General features: G+C 40.0%; 1 protein-coding gene across 7 annotated transcripts in view; it reads left to right on the forward strand.

Annotated features, from left to right (window-relative positions):
• LOC146372017 (dystrobrevin beta-like) overlaps positions 1-20,926 on the forward strand; it is a 44,965-nt gene extending 24,039 nt beyond the window's left edge. For 5 of the 7 annotated variants that reach the window (XM_084952492.1, XM_084952490.1, XM_084952494.1 and 2 more), the window contains 12 exons: positions 1,318-1,389; positions 3,408-3,485; positions 5,167-5,251; positions 5,379-5,458; positions 5,926-6,039; positions 8,407-8,503; positions 8,805-8,825; positions 10,012-10,165; positions 13,464-13,553; positions 13,696-13,743; positions 17,322-17,355; positions 18,512-20,926. In XM_084952492.1, the coding sequence (XP_084808618.1) occupies positions 1,318-1,389; positions 3,408-3,485; positions 5,167-5,251; positions 5,379-5,458; positions 5,926-6,039; positions 8,407-8,503; positions 8,805-8,825; positions 10,012-10,165; positions 13,464-13,553; positions 13,696-13,743; positions 17,322-17,329 (847 nt within the window). In that variant the 3' untranslated portion in view covers positions 17,330-17,355; positions 18,512-20,926. The remainder of the gene's footprint in view (positions 1-1,317; positions 1,390-3,407; positions 3,486-5,166; positions 5,252-5,378; positions 5,459-5,925; positions 6,040-8,406; positions 8,504-8,804; positions 8,826-10,011; positions 10,166-13,463; positions 13,554-13,695; positions 13,744-17,321; positions 17,356-18,511) is intronic. The other 2 variants (XM_084952495.1, XM_084952496.1) reach the window with 2 other exon arrangements.
• The last annotated feature ends 2,784 nt before the right edge of the window (positions 20,927-23,710 follow it).

Consider the following 23,710-nt stretch of genomic DNA (forward strand, 5'->3'; position numbering starts at 1 on the left):
AAATGAAAATTTAAAACGTGGGAATAAAGAAATACAAAAATTAATACAAAATCTAGTAAATTTAGAAGCAAATTAAAAGTGTCAGTTAACCAATCTATACATGTATGTTTAACATTTTCAATTCATTTGTTTATTTTGGCGCTTTTGAGCTTCCATATTGAGAGCCCTTCACTAATAATCAATCTAATTGATGTGCCTGTATAGTTTGGTTATGATTTTGGACTGTAAGTATTGAACCTGGTGCCAGTTAAACTGTGTGATGGTAACGTTAACGACCTTTAAACTATTTCTAAAACTTATTCTAGATTTGACATAATAGGCTTACAGGAGATCTGTGTGAATAAAGCTGAAACAATGATGACTGTATGATTAACGCTAATATTACTGGATTGCATATTATTGAATTCATGTGTATCTACCCTGTCTAAAATAGACCTCTGTAGTGTGTAAAATGTTCATATTGCTTAAAAAGAAGATTGTTTGATTTTTGCATTGAATTTATTTCCAAAAAAAGCCTTGATTTGCTCATTTTTTGTGCCCAAGTTAAACGCCTGCTGGGCTGTACAGATACTATTGTCTCTTTGTGCCTCTAAAGTCACTGAAGCTATGGAGGAATATTCACTATGAGGCCTCCTCGCATTAGATGGAACAAAAAAGATTAAGCTTTTTTTAAGCTTTTTTTAAACACTTTCACAATAGGAAGTGAAACATCTACAGCTTAAAAGCTAACCATTCGAACTACAAAATTTAACATTACCTAGAAAACTCAGATAACATAAATCAAGCAAAAGTCCTGCCTCTGTATATCCAAACGCTTCGGTTGCTCCGCCCCCTGTGGCGTATCAGCATTGTTTAATTTTCCACACTGAAGCCGACCAGGTCGTCACAGACCTGCAGGCGTTAGGCTCATACTCAGGCCAGCACACACAGGCTGAATTTAGCGCGGGTGTGAGTATGTTGTTTTTTTTTTTAAAAATGCCGTTTCAATTTCAGACTTAAAAATGTTGATTATTTATAGTCTTTTTAAAATGTTCCTCTGGATGTGCCCTCACTCCACTTCCCTCTCTTACTTTCTTTTTTCTCTCCCTCGTTTGATCTTTGGCCTGTCTGTGTTTGCTCAGACCTTTTACAGTTCACTGTTGCATGAATGCACTCAAAAGCATGTGAGAGTGTGTGACTATGTGAATGGGAGCGTAAGAATGCGTGCTTTCTGTTAGGCAGGCTTCGGCAGTTTAATGATTTAACGTCGCTATCCTTCCTCCGTGTTAACTCTGTTGATAATAAGCCTCTAACGCATGTTTGTGTTTGTCTGTTCAGACCATCGAGACCCGTTGGGAACACCAGTGAAGCCATGCTGCTGTCTTCATCTGCTCGCGAGTCCTCGAAAAGGTAAAGACTGACATTAGAGCTGATTAGAAGTGTGCAATCTTGTGGCTTCATTTCTTTTTTCTGTTTAAACTAATATTTCTCTAATATTCAAGGCAAATAAAGACCTTAACCACCGTGTCAGGCAAGTTGGTTGGCCAGCTGCTGTTTCAATAAATCACAGCTCCGAGTTGAAGTGTGAAGCAAACTGGTGAAGTGAAAGCTTACTAGGTTGTTCTATTAGTAATTTCACATTAAAGGAATCATATGAGTTAACAGAAATAAAGAGGCTGTTTTTAGCTGCGTGGATACACAGCAGAGGGTCTATACTGGTGACACAGGGCTCGATAGCATGAGTGCTTCACTTGCACGCAGTTAAAAATAGATGCAAACTCTTCATAGCGATTTAAGGGCTCGTGGTGGGTGAATAAAAACTAATACGAGATTCAGCCCAACTCAACGCCAGTAAAACGATGCTGTCATAGGTTAGTGAGAGTAGGAAGCAGGTGGAGAGGTGAAGGAATCTGCAATGTCTTTGATCTGACACTGTGAAAGAGCTGTTGAATTAAGTGCAAGTTAAAAGAAAAGTTTAGTTTTCCATTATTTTTACATTTATTACATTTTTGGTGAAGTTTCCTGCAAGCTGACAGCAGCCATCTCTGACACCACCATACAGGTGTATGTCTAAAAGGCAAAACACGTACTCCACTACATAGCTTGTAAGATTATGGACCGTTATTATTTTGTAATGAAATGAAAAAATTGTGTATTTAAGTCTCTCGTCCTGTAAGAGTAAGAATAGGCTCTCGGCCTCGCAACAACCCTGAATTGGATAAGTGGAAAAAGATGGATGGAAAGATGATTAAATAGTTTTTAATGCTCGTTTGCAGCTCCTTATTTCCGTTCTTTACACGAAACTGCTCCAGTCAAAAGAAATTTTAATAGTACAGAAATAATTGCTTACAAAACTAATCACAAATAAGGAAGAATCGATCAAAACACAAGGGAGAGAGAACACCGTAAACCAATCACACAGTGGACAGTGGTAACTCAGCTTATAAAGGATGCAAAGCTATTTAAAAAAACAGCTGAAGGAAAAAGTTGGTGCAGATTTAGGAATGCTAGCTTCTCCACCCTCTCTGGGTTTGTATACATGAAGGTGAGCCTCCACAGTGAATCAATATTTGGTGTGAAAAACAGAGTTCACAGAGGTTAATAAGGTTAATCAAAGAAGTAATAATCAGTGGAAAAATGTGCTGTTAGAGGCGTGATTCACACTTCAGACTAAGCCTTATTCAATGTTTACTGATCCAACTTTCTTCTGATTGGCTGTCCCTCACAACCAGCTTTAAAAGGCAGAGGAGACGTCCATATTAGGGCTATCCCCTCCGTGACATCGTACATAGCCAGTATAAATAAATAAATGCAAACTTTATTTGTCACATACACAGTGCAACATATTGTGAACATGCAGTGAAATGCTTGTGTCCTGAACTGCGGACAGGCTGCAGACATAGCCGCGCAACTCCAGGGCTGGTTTTTAGCATGGGGGGTCTTACCACTACGCTATCCAGCTGCTGCAGTAGTTAAAAAAAACTGTGTGAAACGAAGCTTTTCAAGCTGTCTGGTGGCTGAATGTCTGGCTTGTACATACACTGACCTCATGATTATTAGTCATGTTTAATATGAGCATCCAGCACTGGATTAATATGACAGAACATAAGAAAAAGCAAAAAAGGCTCACTTTAAACTCTGGTGCGTTGGGTTCTTCTGAACTTCTTTTAGCATTTTGTGGACCAAAAATGAACTAATAAGAAATATTGCATGTTAGTGAATAATTGAAATAATAAAAGATATTCATTGCATATAAAAATCTACACGCATTTTTCAGGTGTTATGAAAATATTCTTTCTTTTTACTCATATGCACATTTATTAAGAGATATTTTGTGTTGACTTGAAGTTAAACTGATGTAATTCCTGTAAGACAGACTGTTATCTGATGCTGGCTGATTACTCTGCGTCTGTTTTGTGTCCGTCCAGCTTGGCAGCGGCTCAGCGAATGAACGAGGAGCACGCTCTGATCGCTGCGTATGTGAATCGCCTCCAGGGCAGCCCGCGGTGAGAAGGGAGTGAGGGGTGGTTACGTAAAGGAGTCAGGGAGGCAGTAAGGAGGAGGGCACCGTGCTGCACAGTTTAGCTGAAGCCAAGTGAAATGCTGTAGTTTGCTATAGTTCTTATGAAGAGAGAAATCTGCAGCTACAGAATATCCTATTAAATTATTGTGTTACTTCTTAGCTTTTAATTTAGTTTGTTTTCCTGTAATAATGATGATTTCCATTTGCCCAGGTTTTGTAATAACTTTAAACAGTTTTCTAATCTACAATAAAATCCTGTTTTGGATTTTTTTTTTTTTTTATAATACTGCAATACAAGAAAATTACAGTTATGACTGCCTTACATTGGAAACAACACACAGATACATTTTTAAAATATCAATACAATACAATGTTATTTATATAGCACATTTAAAACCAAAGGCAGACCAAAGTGCTTCACAATAATGCAATAAGTCATTGTTATAAAACATTAACAAAGTACAAAAACAAGCACTAGTACTAATCCTAACAGGTGGGAAGCACTAATTAAACCAGGAGTGTGGGCTAAATAAAATAGATATCGGGCCTCAGTTCAGAGATGGGGTCAATTCAAAATATAGAATATTATCTAGGAGAATCAGGAATAATGCAGAAGTGTTTAATATCGGCCTAATATTGCCGTTAAAGGACAATTAGCAGTCTTGGAAGTGCGTCTCTTGCATTATAAAATACAGACCAAATAAAATTATGAAGTAATTAATTTATTTTTTAAATTCAGAAACCAGAAGGAGCAAAAGCTTCCTTTTTCCTGTAGTCTTCTGTTTTCGCTCTGAGGAGTTTTTTCAACACAAGAAAAACATTGCCTGCTTTAAAACAAATAATCTGATACACACACACACACACACAGACACACACACACACACACACAGCGTTGAGTGCTCATTCATACATTAACCTGCTAACAGTGTTATGAAAAATATTAAATTGCTTTTACATGTTTACAAAATAAGGTGAGACACCACAGGCAGAAAAAGCAATTTTATGTACTGTTATGCAAATATATGCATGTTTAATGATATAATGCATCAGCAAACTATAATATAAAACCTGATCTGAGAGCTATCTTAATTTAACCCAGCAGAAAGCAGTTAATTAAAAAAGGTCCTCATATGCGGACACTAGGTTTATTTTACAGTACAACCAATAAAATGCTTGTTTAACAAAGTATAAAACACTTTATAGAGCAGAATGAAGTATATGGTGCTAAAAAGCCAAAATGTCCCCACATCAGGATGTACAGTCTTGGTGTAAGTAATCACCTGGGGACGTTTACTGGTGATACTTATTAGTTAAAAATTTGCCCCGTTAATTGTGCTTCCTCCAATGCTTACTGAAAAATTGGGTGTCCTCACCCTCTGAGCCATGCTTAGCTACAAACTCTGTAGTTTTTTTCCTGTCTGTGTTCAGAGCATTTCATTCTTACACAGATGGTGAAAAGAGGTGTTTTCCTAAAAGTATTTTCTGAGAGATAAAGAGATGCAGAGAGACACAGATTTTACCACATTTATGTACTTAAATGGATTATTTCTGAAAACTTAAAAGTGATCATATTTACCTGCATTAAATTCATGCATCATGCTCTTTGCTGGTTTAAATACAGTTTTTCACTAGACTTAGTAAATTAGAGATTTTCTGTGCTTCAGTGTTGACAGCCCCAGCAGGCAAGACGACGAGCACAAACTGATCGCTCGCTACACCACCCGACTGGCAGAGACCGAAGGCACAGGAGTGAGTCGAACACATCTCCTCTAAGCCTTTAACTTTAATACTGCATATGCATGCATATGCTCCGACTACACGGGGATCTTGTTCTGGTTTGTACATGAAACCCATCAACCGTTTGCTTGTGTTTTAGGTGATCCCGACGCGGAGCATCAACTTTGACGCGAACAAACAGAAGAGGGAGCTCATTGCTCAGCTGGAGTCTAAAAACAGGTAGAAATATGTGAACAGGAGCGAGGTGGAGAATTTAACTTGTTGGGGGGGAAAAAACTTTAGAGCTTAAGGTATCATAAAATATACAAATAAAAAAGATGTAATTATTTAAAGATATAAGGTTAATATATGAGAGCGAAATCAATAAAAAGTGACAGAAAGAAGCTGAATGGTTTGTGGTCGTATATTTGATTAACCGTTACCAAGTAATTACTTTTAAGGGAGCATGATCAGTTTTTACAGTTTGTTCTTTCACAATAAAAGCACTGTATGTGTGAACATCTGTGGTCTGGCTGTTAGCTTGTTTGTTTTTTACTCTCTAAATTAAACTTGTGCATCATTCCAAAAAAAGATTCCTCTAAAGCCTGCTGAAGTTCGCCATCTTGCCCCGCTTATTTACAGGCTGTTCATTCCTAAAATACTGTGGTATCAGGCTTCAGCTGACCAGTGTGATTTTCATTTCCCAGAGAGATCTTGGCAGAGATCAAACGTCTCCGTGCAGAGCATGACGCAGCGTGCCAGCCCAGCCCGGAGAAGAGCAGCACCAACCCGACTCTGCTGGCCGAGCTCCGTCTGCTCAGGTGAACGCAGTTCCTCTGAGACCTGCTGTTTCTGTACAGAAAATATACATATAATAGTTAAAATGTACATCTTTTAACTTTGTGAGTCACACCCACAGAAAATATGTTTCACAAACAATCGCTCTTTCGCTCGCTGCGCTATAGTTTCCGGATTTTGCCATACCGCCGCGGTCAGAATTGGCGGGAAAACTTGCCGTGTTGCTCTGCGGCGCAGAGGGAGAGTTCTTTATGGCAGATGGTACCGACAGATGGTGGAGTTCACAAAAACACCAAAGAAGGAATCCCTTCCAACGCACTTATTGCGGTTTTCAGTAAAAACAAGTCCTTCAAGAAGAGGAGAGGAACTTGAAAGTGATGGAAACTGCCTGGCTTTGACGTAAACAATAACATTTCTGCCCTGAGAGATGTTAGTCAGGCATTTTTTCCATCATGTTATGGAAATTTAAATATGTAATAATAATAATGGATTGCATATAGATGTAGCGCTTTTCGTGAACCTTACAATTCCATTATTCATTCACTCTCACATTCACACACTGGTGGAGGCAAGCTACAGTTGTAGCCACAGCTGCCCTGGGGCAGACTGACAGAAGCAAGGCTGCCATATCGCGCCATCGGCCCCTCTGGCCAACACCAGTAGGCGATAGGTGAAGTGTCTTGCCCAAGGACACAACAACCGAGACAGACAGAGCAGGGGATTGAACCAGCAACCTTCCGGTTACAAGATGAGTTTCCCAACCCCCTGAACCACGGTCGAATATTTTAAAAGTGTATATTTTAAAGTGTGAAACAGAGCTGTTATATTAGATTTTTAGTTTTTATTCCAGTTTTCACGCTAACATGCCTGATAAAACAGCCACATGGCGGCAGTAGAGTAAACATTTTTCAGATTCAGCACGTAAGAGCCCATCTTTTCTATTTTGTTTCTGTTTGTCTGGAGTTTTCTACTTCCTCCTGGTGGCCATGAGACCAAATGAGGTAAAATCTCTCCAAATTTAAAATAGTATGAGGTAGTCTTGCAGTGAAGTTAACATAGTGCTTTTTCTAGTGTTTCCTCTTACTGAAAACCTGCATTCTTTCTGATGGCCAATTTTTCAGAATTCTCTATCTTCTTTCGTAATCTTTTTTCCAGTTCGGGTCACAGGGAGCTGGAGGCTATTCCAGCTGTTACAGGATGAGATTAGGGTTAAAAAAAAAAAAAAGAAAATGTCACCCAGTGCAAAGTGAATCTGCCAGCAATTTTCCCTCTTGCCCTTGGTCTGGTTTTATGAGTCACTAGTTTCCAGTCTTACTGAATGCACCGTGGTGATCATTCTGTAAATTATGGTATCCGTTAGTCAAAAAGGAGGGTAAAGTAGGGCACGCTTTAGACTGTCGCAGGGTCCTCCGGTTCAGTCACAACCACCCCTTGTTCATAATGGCAGCGGTGAAAATGCTCTTCAGGACAGGACTTAATGAATAAATGGTTGGCCACACCAGCTATGTCCAACTAGAGTTAATTTGGTACCCATCTTCATGTCTTAACAAGCCTGTAATCAGTAATATTACTGTCTTGGTAATCTCTTTCATGTTTCCGCTACAGACTCAGAGCTAGATATTGTTACTGGAGAAAACTGCTAAGCTATATCTTAAATAGTACAGATAAAGTGGCGTTTCTGAGGTTGTTGGCTAGCTTGCGGGTAAAGTTACTCTGGGATAACAATAAAACAAAACTCTATTTACTGAATGAGTCAGACTCTTGTTTTCATTTGTTTATTTACTCATTTATCTTGCCACGTGAAGGGAAGCCAGGAAAGAAAGACGAGCTCTGCTCTCGCTTTAATGTCTCATCCAGACCGCATACTGTTTGGTGGGAAAAGATCGTGAATGTTAAACTCTATGCCTGCTGTTAAAGCTTTGTTTCCAGAAAGCCCTGCTGCTGCAGAGCATTTTATCAGTATTTTGAGTGCACTTTTGTATATATATTCATCTTAATTTGAAGTCCTCAAACAGACTTGGTGTTTCTCTCCCTGCCATCTTACAAAATATTGAGGATTTCTGACTAAAAGTTCACGTAATCTAGCTGATTTTCTCCTGGAAACACTCTCCTACATGCTCTTCAATAACATCTCTCCTCTCTTATTCATCTATTTATTAACCTCATCACACAGCTGCTTCTGTGAATTTCTGCAGATTGTTTTAGCACTTCAGGACTGTGAATCTAATCTCTTGTTTTTCTTCCATGTTGCATTTCTGATCTTCTCCACATTTTGGGACTTAAATCTATTTTTACTCCAGCTCCTGTCTTCAGCAAGCCTTTGTAATGTGTGTGTGTGTGTGTGTGTGTGTGTGTGTGTGTGTGTGTGTGTGTGTGTGTGTGTGTTCCAGACAGAGGAAAGATGAACTGGAGCAGAGGATGTCGTCGCTGCAGGAGAGCAGGAGGGAGCTGATGGTGCAGCTGGAAGGACTGATGAAGCTGCTCAAGGTGACACACACACACACACACACACACACACACACACACACACACACACACACACACACACACACACACACACACTCTGATTTAAATCTCCAGCAGTTTGTATTTTCTCACACTAGAGGGCAAAGCCTCCCTTGCTCCTCACACCCCCCTCTTTCTGTCCTTGCAGTAACAAGCCTCATTTTCCCCTCTGATGTTTCTTCCTCTATGACTTTTCTGGCTGTCATTGTGTCTGACCTCTTGTTTTCCATTCTTCTTTTCTGCCCTCTTTGTTTTCCGGCTGCCCATGTTGTGGTCCCTGTAGGATGAGGAACAGCGACAGGCAGTAAGTCCATACCCTTTTGTTGGAAACACTGAAGAAACTGTGGGATTCAGTCCTTATTAGTCACCTGAAATATCACATGCAATCAAAAAGTTGGAAAAACAGGCCTGTGCATGATTTAAATGTGGCTGATCGCGCCTTCAGAGCGCTCTCCATGTGCATCACTGCAGTTATTTTTCTGGCGATCCCTGTCACGATGCTTCCGCCACACAAACCCAGTGTTTAAACTTTAAAGTAATTTTGGGGAAGAGGAAAAAAATCACGGAAAGTAGGGCAGGTGGTGAGCAAAGATTGAAAACCTCTTCACGAGATGTGGACAGAAAAGAAACCAAACACTCCCTTTTCCTGCACATTTTCACAACAATCAGCTGACTTCAGTTCATGTGCAGGGAGGAAACTAGCTTAGCGGATGAGCGGCGATTTTGACATTACTTTTATTTTCAGCACATAAAAAGGCCCAGAGCGTCATGGTAAAGTGCAAACTACAATCACACCAGAAGCAGCAGCCGCTAAGGTGACTCATGACTCTTTGCAAGCACTTGCACAGGCAACATGCTAACACAAAGCAAGTGAACAACTCTGGAAACACAGTGATGTTAGAGTGAGTGTGTTTGTGATGACTCCAGTCAAGCAAAGCCTGGTTTTTAACCTGAACCATCCATTTCTAAGTGTGCCTGTTTTTGTAATACTCTGGTCTCGTTTTCATCCTCGTCGTTAATAATTAACTTCATCCATTTTATTCCACTTATAGGCAATCTACGTCCTAACTTACGACGTATCTGGAAACTCTGTTTAATCCTATGCCATAACCTGACCTTCACCTCCTGAGAAATATTACTATATTTTGGGTCGACGCGACCTCGTGCCATTCAAATGACTTGAATGGTGCGGAAGGTTGTGATGTAGGGTTAAAACTGGTTTCCGGTTAGAACGTAGATTTACCGCAGAAGTCTAAATCAAGCTTAAGTCAGAGCAGGTCACCTGGGAGGTGCCTGGAGGCATCCTGTTCAGATGCCCAAGCCATGTCAGCTGGTTCTAGAAATTAATTGTTATCCAAACTAAAAGGTTAAGTTAGATAAGTCCACACACTGGACGTATATTCAAGCAAAATGCAAAAGGTGTGATCTTGTAATCTAAAACCTTCTCGAAGTAACATTAACCAGCTCTGATAACGCCTCTCATCTTGTAGGCGCAGGCAGCCGGCTCTTCTCACTCCTCTCCCTCTCGGCCGAGCCCGTCAGCCGTCCGCTCTGTAGGTGCTGTACCCTCCCAGACACACATGTATCCTCCTCAGGACTCCCTCGCTGGGGTGGGAGGTGATGTACAAGAGGCTTTTGCTCAAGGTAGGACTCATTTCTCTCCCACATGGCAACCTTAAAAAAAAAAAAAAAAAAAAAGTCTTGCAGTTTGCCTTCTTTGATATTAAAGGCTTATGTTTGAAGGAGTTTTTGTTTAGTTAGACGGCTGAGACAAAGTACAGTGGGTCTGATGTTTTGAGTGAAGCATTTTCAGGTCTAAAAACACTTTTTTTCAGCTGTTTGAGGGAAGCTTCTGCTAGGATTTTGGTCTGGGCTGAAAAGCCTTGCATGTGGTTTCACTGCATGTCTGAGCAGCTCTACAAATTCCCTGTTAAGACTTTGACTCATATGAAGTAGTGCATGCTTGAGAACATACTCTGCTTAGCTGCTTTTCTAAAAGCACGACGTGTAAATGGATCCCTGACGGTAGCGCTTCAGGATTGTTACGTCGTAATTCCAGCTGTGTTTACCACATTTATTTATTGAACCTCTTGTCAGCTACAGGCACAAACATACAGTAGTTTCCAGGCTGTGTTTTGGATTAGTCTCACCTGATTAACAGTTCACTGTAAAACCTAATATAAACCACTTGACAGAAATAAATACTTAAACTGATGTTTAAAATGGAGCTATTATGCGTTTCCTTGTTTTCTGTCATATATAGACCGTTACACTGATGGATGCTCATAATAGGGGTAGCCAGAGGTATGAAATAATCAGCATATATGCAAGTGGTCCCTGTGACCCAAAACCTGAGGCCTCAAACTGTTATAAAAACCCAGTCTCAGACAGTTTTTTTTCCCAACCTGTGCATCTGTATGACATCACAGGGGATCTCCTTAATATGGCGGCACTTCCTACAGATTTATGGGATTCATGTGGCATGCATGCTAGCACCGCAAGATTAGATGCACATATGCTTTTTTAAGTTAATTATCATTTAATGGTTTATATAGTTTCTCCTCTGGAAATACTTTTATTTGCAGCTAATAAAAAACTGAGAAATATCAGTTCTCTGAGATCGGTGTAGCAAGCAAGTTCTGGTTCATGTGATCCTGCAGCGAGTTTCTGGAGCAGAACAAGATGGTGGCATTGGAGGCTGTCCATGACAGCAGCGACCTTTTTATTTTGGTCCCCGGGTTTTGAGTTGCTTTGTAATTTTTTTGTATTTATTAAGTGTTTTGTGGTTGGATTCTTTAACTTCATTACTTTTAGTTTGGTTTTATTTTTGAGTCTCTTGCTGTTCTTTTACTATTTTTGTCACAGTTCTGGGTCATTTTGACCCAGCATTTTGAGTTCTTGTGTTTTGGTTTAATTTTGTATTATGGGTTATATTCTGATTCCCTTGTTGTGCTTTGTTGATCATTATTATAAATCTATGTTTCAGTTTATTCTGGTTAAGGGTTTAGTTCTTAGGTTTTCTTCTTGTGCCCTGGTGTTTAGTATAGGTTTAGCTCAGTGTCAAGTCTGCGTCTTTGTGAATTGTTTCCCGTTTTATTTTGAAGGTTTGTCTTATGTCAGTGTTTCTAGTTTCACTTCCTCTGTGTCGTTAGGTAAAATTTCTCCCGGCTGTGTTCCCACCTGTTCGTCATTCCTTCATGTGTATTTATAGGCTGTATCCCAATTCAGGTTCTGCAGCCTTAAAGTACGCAGCCTCAACGGTCCACAAGGGCCGCGTACTCAAAGACCACTAAGGCCGGAAGTGCGAGGCTTGTGAAATGGGACGGTCTAGCCTCTGTCGCGCCGCCCAGGTTGCCTAGCAACCATGATACTAACAGCTGGAAACGTTTCATACAGCACTGTGTGACAGAAAGGAAGGAGAAAATCTTTTGTTTGTTTGTTTGTTTGTTTCTACATGAGCTTTGATCATTCTCTGTAAGATTAAGGTCAGCTATTGAACGGCGTATATTTTAAAGTAAAGGCTTTAAGTTAGTACAAACGTCACTAATGTCACATAACTTTGCCGACATGTGGCCAACAGTAATGTTTTAATGTTCTTTGTTAGTAAACATTTGCACATAAATAAGTGACATAATATTCAGTACTTACTTAAAGTTTACTCTTCGGGCGCCCCTCATCCGCCGTTTTTTTTCGGCAAAATTATCCACACCCACCGCCGCGCTATGCATTCTGGCATATGTTTGGCCACGAAGTCTACACTGCCACATCCTTAAAATTCAGGGAAATGAAGGACGCATTTGAGGGCCGCATTTCGAGCAGCCTTCGAATTGGAACAGCCTTCGTCGCGTCGCTGTGACGGAATTGGCCTTAAAATGCGGCCTTTCAGGCTGCAGACCCTGAATTGGGATACAGCTATAGTGTGTGTCCTCCAGTGTTCAGCGTCGCGTCATACCCTCAGATTTGCCTGTGTGTTTCTGGTCTCAGCTTTCATTGTTCAGTTTATGCTTTTGTTCTTTGCCAGCAAGAAAGCTGTGGTTTTTGTCTCAACAAGTCATCTCCTCCTGCCCGCACACAGAGCCCTGACAATTTTGTCTCTAGTGATTGTTTAGTTTTGGTATTTTTTTTTTATAAGAATTAGTCTTTCCTGTTCCTCTGTTGGTGTTTGTGTTAGGATTTACATCTGTATTCTGTTACTTTGGAGGTTTGCTTTCTCTCGAGTCCTGTGTTAGCTTTGCTTCCTGTCTGTGTTCCACTGATTGTCTTCACCTGTGTCTTGTTATCTCATTGAGGTTGTTCCTACTCAGCTCTTTGTGCATAAATAGTTCGGTCTGCCTGTTTGTCCTCGTCAAATCTTTTTTAACCTTTCAACAACCAAAAATGACTTACTTTTTTGTTTTGCATCATCTGTCTTTGTGTCCTTCCCTATAACGAGAAGGGATATGCCCCGCACATGGACGTAGATCAAACTTAAATTGGTTTGACTGATTGATCAGGCATTCTTGTGTGTTCTGTGTCCTGACGGCTGCAATTCCAGCAGTGTGAAAGAGACTCGGCAGCAAGTCAGAATCCTCAATAAAGGCATTTTATACGCTTTCTCATTCATCAAATAAATACACGCACTTCGCCGTCACAATGCCACACACAGTTTGCACTTTATTCAGTAATTATGCAAAACATTTAAATCTCTTGTATTTAAGCACACCAGCATCACAAATCACAAACTGGCCTCAAAGTGCTTTTTCACACGTCTGCTCTGCTCGCATTTCAGCCCCTTTTTATTCTTTTGCTTCATCATTAAACAGCTCTTTTCATTCACACCAGATTATATGCTGCTGCCACAGCGAGACAGAGTAACAGCACAAATAATCAGGGAACAACAAAACTGTCTAATTACTGTAAATACAAGTGCTGGATAAAATAATGATTGTTTTCTTTGCTCCAGGCCCGAGGAGAAACCTGAGAAACGACCTCCTGGTTGCAGCCGACTCCATCACCAACACCGTGTCCTCGTTGGTCAAAGAGCTTCACTCAGGTTCACACAAACGGAAACGCACTCCTTTTGTAGTAGTTTTGTGTGCAAAGCTGTTAAACATGGACAAGAAATTAGATTTTTTTAAACCAAGTCTTCACATTTTTCTACAATAATGTCACTTTTTACTGTCTCCTCTGAGCAGATGACAGTCGGGAGGAGGAGGAGAGATTGCTGAATGGGAAGGAAAGAGGTACAGTATTGTTTCCTACATTTTTTTTTAAATGCATTTATGCTGTTTTGAATCGCTTAATTGGCTAACAAAACCTGACAGTAACATGGGAATATAAAAGTTAAGTTGAGTTGTGTCTTACGTGAGTCACCTGAGATTAGCAGTCAGAATGATGGCTTAAAATTAAAGTTTAATCATGCAAAACCAACTGCAAACAAAATAATGCATTAAATAAATAATATATGAAGATTAAAATGTGAAAGGAGTTTTCTGGCAGGTCAGATCACCTCCTAATCTAATTAAAATGGGCCGGGTGCAGCTATAACCATAAAAAAATCATTTTTAAAGCTGATCTTACTCTGCCCTCTCAGATGTGACTGAACCTCTGACTCTTTGATGTTTTCTTTTAAATATTGCAGACAGATGTGTGTATACATGTTAAGTGCAATTACTGATCATACAGCTAAATTAGACTGATTTAATTATTTCTACTTGATTCAAAATGTTCTTTTTATATTTGGTTATATTATTTTTAAAGTGTTCTCAACATCCTGACAAGGTATTATTATAATAACAGTATTTATCCAGGGGTTATTCTTGCAAAAGTTGATTAAAAATGTAGGTTTTCAAGTCTTCAGAAGCTTTCCTTGTTGTTTTTGTAGCACCACGAGACCCAGGGTGGTCATTATGTTGTGGGATTTATGTGGCGTCTGTTTGTGTAGTGCTTCGGATATGCATGGCGAGTGCCTGTGGCAGTTAAACCAGCCTAAAATGCTTCGGAGTTGCATGTTTCCTACAAAAAGCCAACAACACGTAGGCCGATGTCGAGTGAGGCAGAATGGTGATTGGTTGAAAAGTTGGCTTGAATAGTAAAGTTTGGAGTTCTTATCTTTATGAAGATCTTATCACAAAGGAGTCACGCCTTGGTCCCTGTGACTGTAATGACCCGCGCCACGATCTACTATGAAGATCTTATCTACACGAAGCTTCTTAAGTTGTAAAGACTGATGGAGAGTTCCAGGTTTTTAACCCCTAGTGGGGTTGTCACCTTAGAGGCAGTCCTGAGTGACATTGCTTCACCTCTCCATCATGTTAGTTACTAAGGTCATTGAGCAGGGGCTGCGTCTACACTTATCTGGATACATTCAAAAACAGCGTTTTTGTCTGAAAACGCTCCGCATCCACACTATCGTTTTCAATCGTTTCAGAACAGTTGTTCATGCACACTGGAACGACTGAAACACTTAGGTTCCTGTATTGCGCATGGGTGAAACGTAATATGCTTCGACCTGCGTTGTTTTTGTCTGCCGTTTATTTACTTTACGACTCTTTGAAACGTCGCGGCAAAATGTAGAGGAAAGTTTTTTAAATCGACTTACAATGAGGTGGAGTTGTTGCTGCGAGTAACACAAAAGTACAAAGTTGCAAAAGCGAGTGAGGATTAAAGAATTTGAAGAAAAGCTTCAAACTGATATTAATCTTTAACAGGGCTGTCAAAATTGAGAGCAAACAAAACAACTGCTGTATAATGCCCTCCGCTATCTTAGTTTAGTTGGTCACATGACTGCATCATATGACTTAAATGCGTTATATTTCGTTTCCGAAAGCCTGTGGTTACGCTGTCCACACTGTGAAGCAGAAATGGCGCTTTGAAAAGCGTTTCCAAAAACGCCGTCTCAGTGTGCACGGAAAGCCAAAACGTGTTTTCAAACGAAAAACGTATTAGCGTGGACATGGCCTCAGTCACCTGTAGTGCAGTCTTGCGGTCCCTTCCCAGGTCATTCAACTTCAATTCACACATTGAGGGTGGGGCAACATCTCATTAAGGATTCACACCTCAGGCCCTGTGACTATAACGACCCAAACCTTTGATTCACACCTTATCTCATGTCACCCTTAACGATTATGTTGACAGTGACCGTGAGGACAACCTCAACTAGGGGTAAACTTTTGGGACTCCCTCTCTCTCTCTTTACTGCTGAGAGGTGAAACTTCTTCATGAACCAAAAAGAAATCCAGGTTCTGTAAAATGCCCGAATTTGCATAAAGTTGCAAGTTTTTCTTTTACAGTGCGGCAAATTTTGTCCATAAACTGATTTGTCTTTTAAAAATTTAGAAGCGGACACACTCTCTTAATGGCGCTCATTTTCAGACAATAACTAGATGTTGGAAGAGTACTTGCGCCACATCAGAAGCTTCTATTTTTGTAGAAGCGTCTTCTGTACCGCTTCATGCCTAAAATCAAAATTTTAGTGGCTCATGGTGCTGTTATGCCTCTAAGAGCCACAGAAAGAAGAATAGAACTAGAATTACTAGAATAGAATCTAGTTTTTAAAAAATCCTTCTATAAAAATCATGATTTATACTTGCTCTACAGCTCCTTAGAGACCCATTCATTCTGTACTATCTTAAAGTTCAAAGAGTGGGAGTTCCCTGCAGGGGCTAAACTTGAACAACCAACTTGAGCACATAAATCTTCGATCCACTTATTTCTGACACTGCCCCCTGGTGACTGTATACAGGCACAGCATGCAAACGCGGGCCTGCATAGCTCTCTTCCTTTGGGGCCTGTATTCATGCTGGTAACCTCATATAAATCCCAGCAGTGCTTTTACATAACTCCAATCCGAACAATTTTAACAAGCCACAAAACTGAAAACACATGCTTGTCTGGAAAAAGGCCTTTAATCTGCAGTAATGCATCGTATTTTATCATCTGCTCATATGGTTTGTATAGAAAATCAGAGTAGCTGTGTTTTACAGTTGAGTTAAGTGGAATGAAAAGGGCGATATTTCCTTCTGAAACGGGCCTGGAAATTGGATGTAATAAAGGATTATGTGTATTTATTTGCACAGCTGTTAAAAGGGTGCAAACAGCTGATCTGTGCAGAGGAAAGGAAATTTTGTTGAAAAATGTTACCAAGATAATTTAATCATGATATAGTAGTATAGCACTATTATGTCTTCTAGTGAAATACAGCCAGCATTAGCAATTCCAGATATAAGATATTAAGCTCTGCTCTGTTTCTCGACTTTTTCTGATGATGATGGAGCCAAATCTGATTTGTGGATCGCATCGCTGTCTCTCTGCTTACACTTTAAATCCGCTCGTGCTCACAGCTTTTCCTGTTCGCCTTCTCCTCTCCAGGTGCGCTCGCCTGCACCGTAGCAAGCTTCGTTAGCATGCCGTCTCATTAGCCATGCTTTATGGAGCCCCTCCTCTTTATGAGGGGACCGCCTGCGGAGGAGAAGTGGCGAAACTACTTCCTGGTCTCGGCCTGAGCGCTCGTTAGAGTACTAACCTGTGATAATAATCCAAACCCCCCCTCCCCTACAGACAGACGAACAGGAGGCCACAGTTAAGTCTTGGAGGATAAATAAAACTACTGCATTAGAGCTGCCTACAGTAGAGTTTTTGTCTCTGGAGTTAATTTGTGTGGCACCTGCTAAGTAAGAGCTTCTTTTATGTTTCTGTGCTAGGAGCTGCTCTGCTTCTTATTACAGGTTCTGGCAGGAACCTTTAGCACTTGTTTTAGCCTCAGACTGCTCTGCTGTGCACTAATGAATTATTCTCTCTCTCTCTTTCTCTGTGTGTTTAGCAGGTTAAAATGCTGACAGGACACAATGTTAAAAGTAAGTATTTTCATGCATTTCCTCTTATTAATTGCATAATAATCAGAACTATTCTAGAGCAGAAGAACAGGGCTGTGTAGGCAGTTTTTCAAACTCAGTCCGGTGTCCTCAAAAAAAGGAAATGTAAGGAAAGGCAAGAAAGATGCTGCGTTCATGTTTTATGGGGGAAAACGGGTTGATTTGATGACTCAGTCGAACTGTTTATGTGTTTGAACTTGTTTGCACAGGCCTCCAAATGGCTTGTTTCTGGTTCCTCACGGTCAGCTTTGTGAGGTTTTAATTTTGCTTCATGCAGAAGCAATCAAAGAGGCAAACACACCCCAGTGTTCGACAGGAAGGTGCCGCTTCAGAAAACAAATCAAGCAGTTCTGAGGAAAACCCTTGTGTGCGGCAAACAAAATCCTCCTACAGGAGCAGTTTTGGTTTTCAAATCTTATTTTTAGTTCATGTTCAGCTGTTAACTAAAAGAAGTGACACAAATCAAGATTATTACATTTGAAATTAGGTCACAGATTTTTATTTGTTTTAAACAAAATCATATATTTTTTTATCCAGTGAGATTTTTTTGTGTCTGAATCATAAATCATCTAATTTCATAGTAACAAACGACAACTTAAGGATATGTTTTATTCTAGGAATCCATTTTTTAAGTTTGGGGTTTAACAAATTAAAAATGGTGCCTTGGTGGCTTTTAGGCTAAATTAAGTAGAAGTTTGATACTCTGCTCTCCTTCCAAGAGTCAAATGACAAGATTGCATTAACATAAAAAAAATACCTGTTGTGTATAAACTGGAAATGGACAAAACAGCTGCTCAGCTGGATATGGTTGACACTTAGGTGCCCTTCTTGTTATATTACCTGATTTTCATGCACAACATCATGCTTGCGAGGTTTGGAGCGTGCATTTGTGAGCCATCAAAATTTACGCACAACCTTTGTGAGACTAATTACACAAGATCACACACCAAGAGTTTATTCCTCACCCAAGTTTGCATGTTGACACACACCAACGAATGATTTGGCAGATTGTAATTGGTTAACATAAGCAGATGAATCACGGCCAAACAGATTAAAGAGCATAAAGTGATAATGTGTGTCAGCGCTTTAACGTCCCTACATGCCTCGGTAACTTTTCATTGGTTGGCCTGTCCCTCAGATGGAGTCATGTTTCGTCACGGCCAAAGAAGACTGACTGAGTACATCTTCAGATATTCGTTTTTAGCCGACGGGGAGGGGAAGAGCTCCTCTTCCCAATCAACCAATCACGATGCTGGACACCAAACGGCCGCTGGGTCACTACTGATGTATAGATGTGATTCTGTGTGTCTGTTCACTGTGATTTTACTTTTGTTTTGATTATTTTTGATTTGATCACGCATAGCTAAATGAGGAATCTGAAACCTACTGATCTGTACTGTAGCATGTGTGTGCGCTCAGCATTTTTCTTTTTTTTTCTTTTTTAAGCCACGAGTAAGGTTCGAGTAAGTGAGAAGAAAGATGTTTGTAAAGGTGTAAAGAGCACGAAAGCTTCAGGATGAGGAAGGAGATAAAGCATGTAACATATGAGGTGGAGGAAGAGGAGAAGTCAAAGACTAGAGGCGAGCTGTAAAGTTTTAAGATTTGGCACTGTGTGCTTAGTATTTATTGCTTTAATTTGTTGAGGTTTTTGCCATTTATTCTTCCGGTTTGATTGTTTTTGTGTGTTCGAGTGTCGTCGGGTCCTGCTGAGACGATAAGCTTTAATGGGATGTCTACTGCTGCGTCAAGTCCGGCAGAGTGGAGAGTTAAAGTCCTGGTGTCTAAAAACACAGGCTGTATGTAGAAGATGGGCATCGTGTCACCACTTTCTTCTGTTGCGGGTTCAAATATTGAGAAGGGACACAGAAACAACACTGATCCAGGAGGGTTAGGTCAAACGATGATTTTAATGAACACGCGTGGAGAGAGGATCACTGTACGCAGACAGCATCGATCTCTGGCTAACAATGCACAAGCAGATGTTTTATAGCATCAGGGTTTAAATTTAATGACGCATTATACAAAAAGAAAATATTGTGGAAAAGGGGAAAATCTTCAGCTTATGGCTTTCTAGTTCAGCATTATTTGCAGCTGCTCTCTCTGCTCTGTCTAGATGGCTGAAAAGCTGCAGTTCCAACTTCACAGCAGAAATAAGCATGTTTACAGCCTTTTTTATTCTCTATAGCAACCATACCCATTTAAGACAGCTGTACATGGGGTACCATTTCAATAAAGCACCTACTTAAACTATATTGAGACTATCAGTTTGGTGTTATTGGGGGCATTTTTATGCACTGATAACCTTGCTTGCTGTGCTGTTAACTGTGCTAAAAGCCTGTGCAAAGAAACCTGTGCTCCAGCTTTAGCAAGTGAAGTTCTAGTATTCTAAGTAGCAGGTATGAGTCTTTAAATTGCCCTCATACAGTCTGTGGATACAGTGCACCATCTCATCTGAATATGGTGACTTCTAGCTCCAAAAAAATGAAGATGAAGATGGCTCAAATGCAAAAAAACCACAAGGCTTAAGAACCGCTTCCGTGTCTCTGAACTGATTTGCTGCCTGATCTTGATCACAAATCAAATCCCTCAGAGACTGCTGCATGTTGTCCATCTTTCTATACAGTCTGTGTGTGAAACCTGCCGGTAATGATAGCAGCTCAGGGTGTTCAGGCCTCCCTGTGTATCCTGGTACTGCAGTGTGTGTAACTTCCAACAGGGTCAATTTTACTAAAGAGTAGCAAAGTTGGAAATACTTACACCCACCAAATGAACAGTTAAACATCATATCAACATATTGTATGAGCAGTTTTGCTGGACTTTTCTGTAGCTTTTTGCTTTTCCGTGTGAAAATCTGGATACTTTCACATCATCAAGATGAAGTCTGCCTCTTATGAAGGGTTATAAGTGCTTTGATTTAAGTCAGAAAGTTTGAGAAGACATAGAGGGAAGAAAAAGTCCCCATTGCTCTGACTGAACCACACAGGAAACTGTTTTTACTTTACTTCAAATCAAAGCCATCAGAAGGGATTTATTTAAAATATTCAAAACAATCCAATCCTTTGCTACTTTTTACTGCCTTTCAGAGCTTCCTCCAAAATGCAGGGGATTTACGGGAACTTCTCCGCCCATCAACCCCAAAAATTATGTCTGTATTGAAATCCAAAGAGATTTTATTTTATCCGCAGCATGTTTTTAAACACCTGTACAGGTTGTTGGTTTGTTCTCTTTACTGTTTTATACGTTTTCAGATCGGTTTCCCTCAGCTTTCATCAGCCCTCCAGGTTGTTTGACTGACTTACTGCGACTGGGATTATCACTTTTCGAGTCTGCCAAATGATTGACTGACTGTGTGAGTTACTAAATACATGAGCTCACGTTTCGTTGCGTGTATGTGTGTGTGAGTAAGTGAGTGAGAGAAATTGAGTGCGACAGGTCAGGCGCATCCTGACATGAAGCTGTAAACACCTTCAGCTCTGAGCCTGCTGGAGCTGATGGTGTGAGTGATAAGCGTGCATCTGTGTTTGATCTGCAATAAATAGTATTTAACATCAAACTAGGAGTTTCTTTGGTCTCTGTGTGCGCTGGTCTTGATCTCTGGAGGACGAGCAAGGCTCCAAAGTGTATATATAATTACCTCTTCCATGATCTCAGCCCTCGATTCCCCTTCTGGTCTTCTCTGCAGCGCAGTTTGGCCAAACAAACATATCTAATGTAATAAATCTGTAAAACAAGCTGGAGACCTCAGTCTGCTGTATTCTTGGAAAGTGATCCATTTGTAAAATTCCTTGACTTCCCTCATCTGGTTTACGGCTTTTCTAAATCCTGTGGATATTGCAGCAACTCACTGAGAACCACCAGGAAAATAAACTATAGGAAAGAGAAACCTGAGAAGTGAGGTGTATGGAGAAGAGTGTTTTTAATCATTCACATGAAGTTCTGGGTCATTAGGAAAACAAAGGCATCATCTATTTTAGACTAGATGACCCAGTAACCTAAAAAATATATACACACCAATTTAGGATTTCAGGGCAAAATAAAATAGAGACGAATATTCCGATCTTTGTTTTATCCAGAAGCACTGCAAAAATTCTTTAATATAGTATTTTAATATATTTTGTGCATACGTTGGATGAGGAGACCAGCAGACATCAATAATAATCGATATCAAGTCAGATATAGAATTAAAAAGAGACGTTTAGTTGGAGGTGGGTTAGAAAACCAGGTGTAAATTAAGCAGACTTTTTTAATGCCATATTGGGGAAATGCAGACATCACAGCAGCGCAAGTGTCAAGAAGAAAATGTGAATTAGAATTAAATGAGAAAAATGAATAAATAAAAAAAATAGTGTACAAATACAAAAACCTATAAAAGAGTCATTTGTACTTTACAAACAGTTGCGATATACAGCCCTGTGGGGATGCTGAAGCATGTAAAATATTTACTCTAAAACTATGTTAATCTGACTCTTGTTGCATTATGCTGTTGCTATAAAAATAAAAGCTCCTTTAGCTCCCTGAAAAAACCTTTACATTTAACTGAATACTATGAAGGCCACAGGCTGAAAGTAATAAAGCTGTTCTTTACACTACAAGTGTTGTTGGAGCATCAACCTCTTCAGAGGCTTTAGATGCTGATAAAATTAAAATATTCTGTTAAACAAGCCCAGTATTTGGAGTCTTACTGAAGTAAATGTGTTGCAAGTAGAAGGAACTCTTATGAAAAGTGGCTTTAAAGAGTGCCATATTTATCCTGTTACTGGACTGGTTTATGTGTCAACATTTATCAGGCAATAACCCCAGATCAGATCTAAAATCAAACTAGCTTCCATTTACATTTATAGGAAAATGAGAAATCGTACACCTTCCTCTCTTGAGAACAGGAAGGCTGCGCAGAGGGTAATTAACACTGCCTGAGAAATCATTGGCTGCCCTCTGCCACCGCTGGAGGCCATCGCCAGCTCCTCCTGTCTCATGAAAACCAGGGCCATCACAGGTGACCCCTCGCACCTCGCCCACCACCTGTTTGACCTGCTGCCCTCTGGTTGTCGCCTCAGGTCAATCAGGTCCCACACCTCCAGACTCACTAACAGCTTCTTCCCCTGGGCCATTTGGACTGTCAACAAACACTACCCCTACCAAAAAAAGAGTTTTTTGGCAATTATTTCATGGTTCAGGCTTCACAGGATTAACAAAACAATTAAATATCAACCTAACATGTGCACACATTTAAATAATCTAGCAATTTGTCTCTATTCTTGCTTAATTTTGGCATTTTGATGCCAAATTTGAATACTCAAAGAGGCAAAAACATCCAGACGCTTCCCTGTGAAATGTAATGGAGTAGACGTCTGTAATAAAAGTTAATTAATATTTAAATTGAGTCAAAGCTGAGTAAAAGTTACTCTCTTACTACTTTGGCTCTCAAACGTCAGCCATTTAAAGAATGACAGGAATGTGAGGGGAGCACAATAAGAGCTGCAGTCTGACCAAAAAAGTCCAACATTTCCTCCAAAAGGATCACACACACACACACGCACGCGCGCAAGGTTCTGTAAGTACACCCACTGCTTTTATGTTTAAACTCTCCCTGATTTAGTGTCCTCATCAGTAACGATCAGCAGCTCGCACTTTTCCCAGGAGCTTCCCTCAGAGGTCATGACTCTGCGGAGCGTATGCAGGGGGGGCTTTAAACTATAGACTGAATACAGCTCATTGAGGCTGTCTGTTGTTGGTGACCTCACTGACTGCTATAAATAACCCACCTCCCATCCAGCAGTACACCGCCTCATACACTCACAGACACCCAGAGCTGTTGTGACCCTGTGTGGTATAAAGATCAGTTTAGCCTCTTCTTCCCAGAGGTCAAACTGGGATTAAAGTCCCGTCGGGAGACAAAATCAATTTTTTTTTCATGTTTATAATAAAATAAAAGTCTCCTACATCTGACAGTTTATCAATGAATGAGCTTACTAAATATGTAGGTTGCTTATCAGGGAAAAAACAATCAAATATTTGCTTATTTGAACACATTATATACGGATAAAAATGCTCTGCTATCAGAGGTCTCCCTGTTGCTTTTTTATGACAGCATATGGACTGAATAATAAACAGTTTCGTGTGAAGATGATGAAAATATTTGTTTATTCCAATTTAGTTTTTAAAACATGAATTCATGCTTTGATTTCAGATGTGATGACTATTGCATATTTGTCTCTAAACAGCTGCTTCTGATGGTATTCAGACCCATTTTGACATTTGTTTTGCAAAAGTTGAAATTTTGTCAATTTAAAATATAATCTACAGCATAATCAGGTCAAAAACTGAACATTTTCGTTTG

The sequence above is a fragment of the Perissodus microlepis genome, chromosome 15 (genome assembly GCF_051167445.1).
Source record: "Perissodus microlepis isolate ML-2025 ecotype Zambia chromosome 15, ASM5116744v1, whole genome shotgun sequence".
In the NCBI taxonomy this organism is placed as follows: Eukaryota; Metazoa; Chordata; class Actinopteri; order Cichliformes; family Cichlidae; genus Perissodus; species Perissodus microlepis.